General features: G+C 37.5%; 1 protein-coding gene across 2 annotated transcripts in view; it reads left to right on the forward strand.

Annotated features, from left to right (window-relative positions):
* LOC139940495 (shootin-1-like) overlaps window positions 1-3,813 on the forward strand; it is a 77,527-nt gene extending 73,714 nt beyond the window's left edge. Inside the window, exon 16 of one of the 2 annotated variants that reach the window (XM_071936779.1) lies at window positions 2,136-3,813. In XM_071936779.1, coding sequence (XP_071792880.1) covers window positions 2,136-2,580 — 445 coding nt within the window. In that variant the 3' untranslated portion in view covers window positions 2,581-3,813. The remainder of the gene's footprint in view (window positions 1-2,135) is intronic. The other variant, XM_071936780.1, reaches the window with a different exon arrangement.
* Window positions 3,814-6,000: the final 2,187 nt, after the last annotated feature.

The following is a 6,000-nucleotide window of genomic DNA, read 5'->3' on the forward strand; positions in this document are numbered from 1 at the left end:
GAAAAGATTTTAAGAAAACAAGGAGCCTGAGAAGAACAGGGCCAATTTAATGACTCTGCTTACCGTAAGCAAAGAATCAATGCTTGTGGAAGCAGGGAATTCAGTGCTTACCGCAACCAAAGAATCAACGCTTGTGGAAGCAGGGAATTCAGTGCTTACCGCAAGCATAATATAATATTTCACGGGTTAGCAGGGAACTATTGCTTGTGCATACTCCACATACTAGGCATTTTTTGCTTATGCAGTTAGCGCAGAAACTCGGCACTTGCACAGTGTAAGTGGGGGAAAAGTGATTGTAAGCGCAGAAAATCGGAGGTAAGCAGAGCCATAAAATTGGGCCAAGATTGTCAGATGAGTGCTGTGTGGCTCTTATTTGCAGTTGAGAAACTGGATTTTGTTAATTGTTTTTATAAACATATTTATAAGGCATATTGCTTGTATAGACGTCTTCTAGCATTAACTGGCTTTTTATGTGAAATATATCGTTTAACAAGTTGAATATAGTTTGCTTTTAGTTGAATAATAGATTTACCACTATCTGTAACTAACAAATTTATATCTGAACAAAAAAACCACTTTGGATCAAATGCTAAGGCCATCACCCATAACAGTTTTATATGTATTTTTATATAATTAGTAAGGGAGATGGCCTTATAGCTTTCGATCCAAACCAGACCTTCGTGAAAGGCATTAACAAGTACAAACAAATGGGCAATTCCATGGTCAGTCCCATTACACTTTTTTGTGTCATTTCTTGATCTTGGTGCTAGAAGTTCTATGTAAGCTATTCTTTCCATTAAGTTTATAGACTGATTTGTACTTGACACCCAAGGCTTTGATTGATGATATTAGACATGTTGTGGGCTTTATGCTCTTGATGTTATAACGTTGTAAAAAAAGGTCAGTCGCATTACACAAAAAGGACATAATAATAAACCAACTTGTCACAATTCAAAAGTTTCCTCTAACCAAAAAGCTTGCGAAAGTGTTACTATATGTAACACACAACTTTTATACATGAGTATCCAACAAGATACTTATAAATGGTCAGCAACTTAAAGTTTTAGGTATACATGGCAAAAAACCATGGTCAGTCGCATTTCGGTCAGTCAAATTTAGCCACGCCTACATGGAGCCCAAGCTGAGTTCTTATTTGGCAAAATTGGGTTCATTTCTTGTCAACAACTAAAAATAAATTGGTTTCTTATGTTAGCTATAACTTCTTAAAGTGGAAAGAAAGTTGTGACACAAACCTGATTTTTTGGCGTCATGTCCATGTCCATTTATATCAAAAAGAGGAGCAAAGGATTAAGGAATTAGGTATCCAGAAAAAGCAGGAAATTTTAATACAAAATATATATAATTATGAAGAAAACAGCCTTTAAAGACAGTGGACACTATTGGTAATTGTCAAAGACCAGTCTTCTCAGTAGGTGTATCTCAACATATGCTTGAAATAACAAACCTGTTAAAATTTTAGGTCAATTGGTCATAGAAGTTGCAAGATAATAATGAAAGAAAAAACACCCTTGTCACACGAAGTTTTGTGCGTTTAGACGGTTGATTTCGAGACCTCAAGTTCTAAACTTGAGGTCTCAAAATCAAATCTGTGGGAAATTACTTCTTTCTTGAAAACAACGTCACTTCAGAGGGAGCCGTTTCTCACAATGTTTTACACTATCAACCTCTCCCCATTACTCATCACCAGGTAAGGTTTTATGCTGATAATTATTTTGAGCCTTTAACAGACTAACAAACAAAAGGGATACTTTGTGGTACAAGGATGCAGCAGACATATCAGATAAATATCCATTGTTCACAAAGTTCTGGGCTTGTAGACACTACTGAGAACAATGGATTAACGTCTGCTGCCACCTAGTGACCAAAAGGTCCCCCGTTGTAAATAAATCACCCCCCGATTTCACCAAGCGTCGCAAGGGCAAGTTGCGACCGGTTACACGTCGTAAGTTGCGAACTCGTCGCAGCCGCGTAGTGTCTTATAGGTCTGCGCCAATCGCAAACCCTACGATGCGTCGCAACTTGCGATGAGTTTCGTGAAATCGGGGGCTGGATAATTGAATCTGCAGTGGTTTCATCTTGTGCTAACTTTATGATGGTTTTATGTTGTATCTTAGGCTGACGAAAAGCACCAGTTTAGACAGTGGAATGACCACTGAGGAAACACCATTCAAGAAAGACAGATCGGACACTGCCAGCGTCAAGACATGCCCTGAGATGAGCATCGCCGAAGAGGAAGAAGCCTACTCGGAAATAGGCCCAGACTTGGACAAGAAGTCGGAAATGTCGTACTCTGAATCAGATCCGTCGTTCAAAGGCTCCGCCTCGGAGATCTCGTCGGAATACTCTGAGAAAGACTCTGACTTCTCGTCCAATAAAGAGTCGGGAGAACTGGAGGACATTCTCCTTCACGCCAACCCTGCTTACGAGAGCGTGGAGAGCATACCATTTTCTGAAGAGGGGACGCAGAATGAAGAGATAGACGCCGGGGATTATGAAACATTACGAGTCGGCGTCTTGCCGTCACAGAATGCAGAGACTCTGCCCAGTCCTGTAAATTAAATACCATGATGTACCTGTTTGTAAGTTGGAAGAAGACGATTTGTCCCCTCTTTTTTGGGGGGGTAAAATAATAAAAATACTTGAATTTGGGTAAAACTTGTAAATATTGTCAAAACTGGTTTTTATGGTCGTTCCTGATTTCTTGCTAACTATTAATAGTCTTGGGGCCGATTTCCGGAAGATCTAAGATTTGTGGTTCAATCATAATTTATGCATGACGATCCAAGGCAGCGTGTTCCTTTAAGATGAATCTTAGTGCTTTGTGAAATCAACCCCTGGATGGTGTGATTTTGAAATTTTGATGTTACCTTACATCTTATGAATATTCAGTACTCTATATGTTGCCAAATGCTGTAATTCTGTTAGTAAGAAAAATTAACAGTACTTTATAGCAATAAAATAAATTATTGTTAAATTAGTGGGTATGTTGGGGGCCATTCAGAAGAGGCCCTTCCCATGAAATATGTAAATTGCACGTAGCGCGAGCGCACTAATGTTTTGGTTGGCAAAATGAGGGAACATCGCGCTGTTTTGTACACGGCTAATGGCTGTGTGAGGCAGACACGATTGTGCGTCTGCTTAGTGCACAACTCTATGGCGTTTGCCAACCAATAGGGTCTGTACGCATGCGTGAATGTAATTAGCATATTTCATGGGAAAGGTCCATTGTAACAATTTTGATTATCTTTTTGCCAACGTGTGGGTGGGTCACAAACTGAAAATCAAAATCGATTTTTCTAAATAGAAAAAAAAAATACAAAAACATAAAGGGCCCTAAATGTAAACAAAAACATGGGCTGCTAAATTGTCAACGTCAATTCAAAAAGTACAAGTTGTTTGTTTCAGACATAAAAAAAAACATACTTCAGAAAAAGCCATCAAAAACTACCGATGTTGAAGATATTTGATCTACAATATCTGGTTCATTTGAGGTCACACTTGTTTCTTCAGTGTATAATAGAGGGATAGCCATTCAAAATTTGAAATAATCTCAAAACATTTTGGGTGAAAACAATTTAGTTATAAAAACTAAATGTTTCAACATTGACTATTTTGAATGGCCCCTAAATAATTTGTACAGTTCTTTTGTCATGATTTGTACTATTAAATAAGGTTTATCCGAATTGTTAAGCACTCAAAGATTAATGAATATGGCCTTTGAATTTTTGTCTATTAGCAAATATAAAACAAAATGCCTTAAAAAAACCTTTAAAAAAACAATTGTTATTAGGATTAAGATTAAGTTACAACTTTTGTTAATGGAACCACTGCTACTGATAAAAGATGTTCAATGAAATCGATAGTAATTTGTAAGAATGTATGGGACACGCTTTTAAAAATTTCCATTTTGGAGGCCTTATTTCTGTATCTCAGAAAAAGTACAGAGTGAAAAAAATAAATTATTTTAAAAATGATGCTGAAGAACACAATGATAGAACACAAGGATTTTAAATCATTTTGTAAAGTCATCATCTAAATTGTTCTTGTACAGAATCAATCTTAAACATTCCTACTCACAATTTTGATGAACAAAGCGCTTGCTAATGGCCAGTGTTCGACCATGTTTTATCACCCCAAAAAAGCAGTATTCTTGGAATTTTTTGGAGGGCCGCACCTGTATCTTCAGGCCAACGTGTACGTATCTTAGAGCAAGTTCGAGTGGGCACATTTAGTCGACCCGTGGTTGACTACTGACCAGCATCGTCCATGCGCAGTGACGCACTCACTGGAACGAATCATTTGGAAGTCTAGTCAACCTTCCGCCTTTTTCGCTTAAGTGTCACTGGTTCCCCTCTGCGCTTTACACATGATAGAAAGGAACATGCTGTTGGGACCAGTGAAGAAACCATGGGCTCGAGGCTGGTTCCAAATGGTCGACCACAGCAGTCAACCAATGGTCGACCAGCCTGGGTTCAAGTGCAAATGTTTTGCCTTCAGTTAACCATTGTGCACACTTGAACTTGCTGTTACACGCGCAGGGCACTCCAGCATAGTTGCACTCCTGTGTTGGTATAGACTTGTGGAGACAGTAAGGAGGGTCTGTATGGATTACAGTCGTATTTTGATGGTTTTTATTATCTTTGGCCAACTTTTTCATGAAATTTGCTCGGTGTATGCATGTTACATTTGCCTTGTTATGTAATTTTTCCATCTTAAGCCGTCCTCAGGTCAACTTTTTTGTTCAGGATGATGCCTTGCTGAGAAATTGAAGTTGAGCCCCGTTAACTGTCTGCTTGATCCTGATGTTTGTGGCGTCGCACTGCAAGCAAAATGGAGCTCAATCTGAGGGTGGCTTAATTAACTGTAAATAAAGTGTATGTCTGGTCTTTGTGGTGTGATTGTGGAAATCCTGTGATTTACTGTACAAAAAAACAAAACAAGTTCCCTATCAGAAGGATGTAGGATTTATTTTTGTAGCGCACCAGAATATCAGCAATTTATAAATAGCAAATAAAGTCCGATATAATCTAAGGGAATAGCGCCACCTCTTGACTCGATCTCTGGCTCCGAAAACCTTTGTGAGAATCAAGCTCCAAAAAGGTGCTTACCATCTTTTTAAATGTTGTAATTTTGAGTGTATTGATTTATCGATAAATAGTTGGTATGGTTTATGTTAGGAATTTTGAGAGCCATGTGTTCGTTAAACTTGGCCATTAAAATGCAAAAAACTTATAAATAAAATAAATGAAACTGTTTCATGAAGGATGTACATTCCAAATCTGATGCCTTTAAGGTCAGCTTTTAACGAAGCTTAAAGGAAACTGTGTTCTTTAATAAATAAATAAATAAATCAATAAATCAATGACACTGTTTCGCTTAGGATGTACATTCCAAATCGGATGCCTTTAAAGTCAGTATTAAACACAAACAAATCTAAAAGGAAACTACATTTTTCAGGTGACTATAAATAAAACAGGCATTTTTTTTGTGTATTTTTTTTTGTGTGTACTTACTTGTTCAGGATGAGAAATTATCATTATCTTCAATTAATAAGTATGAATGTACATTCTCTGTTGAAAGGATTTTGGTAATCCAGGAAAAAACGTGTTTTCACCGAAGATCTTGTATAGCAGCACAAAATCACAAATATAGTGTATTCAGGTGTTGATGTTTTTGATGGAAACATAGATAAATGATTCATGATTTGGAAATAATTATTCTCAAGCCCGGAATTTCATCTTTGAGTATGTTGAAAAGTCAATTAGAAACATTTGAAGGGGCATCAAGGCCAAGACCAGGGGCAACGAAGGCCACTGCCTCAGTGGCCTGTATTCTGTCCTGGTTTTGGAAGTATTTGTAAATCTACTCCAGAGGCAATTTTCTAGTATGGGGGTATTTGTATCTTATAATAATAATATACTGTACATATCCCTCATTGGAATCTAGATTGGGAAATAAACATTGCTAGACTAACACCTT

This window comes from Asterias amurensis, chromosome 8 (assembly GCF_032118995.1).
Source record: "Asterias amurensis chromosome 8, ASM3211899v1".
Classification (NCBI taxonomy): Eukaryota; Metazoa; Echinodermata; class Asteroidea; order Forcipulatida; family Asteriidae; genus Asterias; species Asterias amurensis.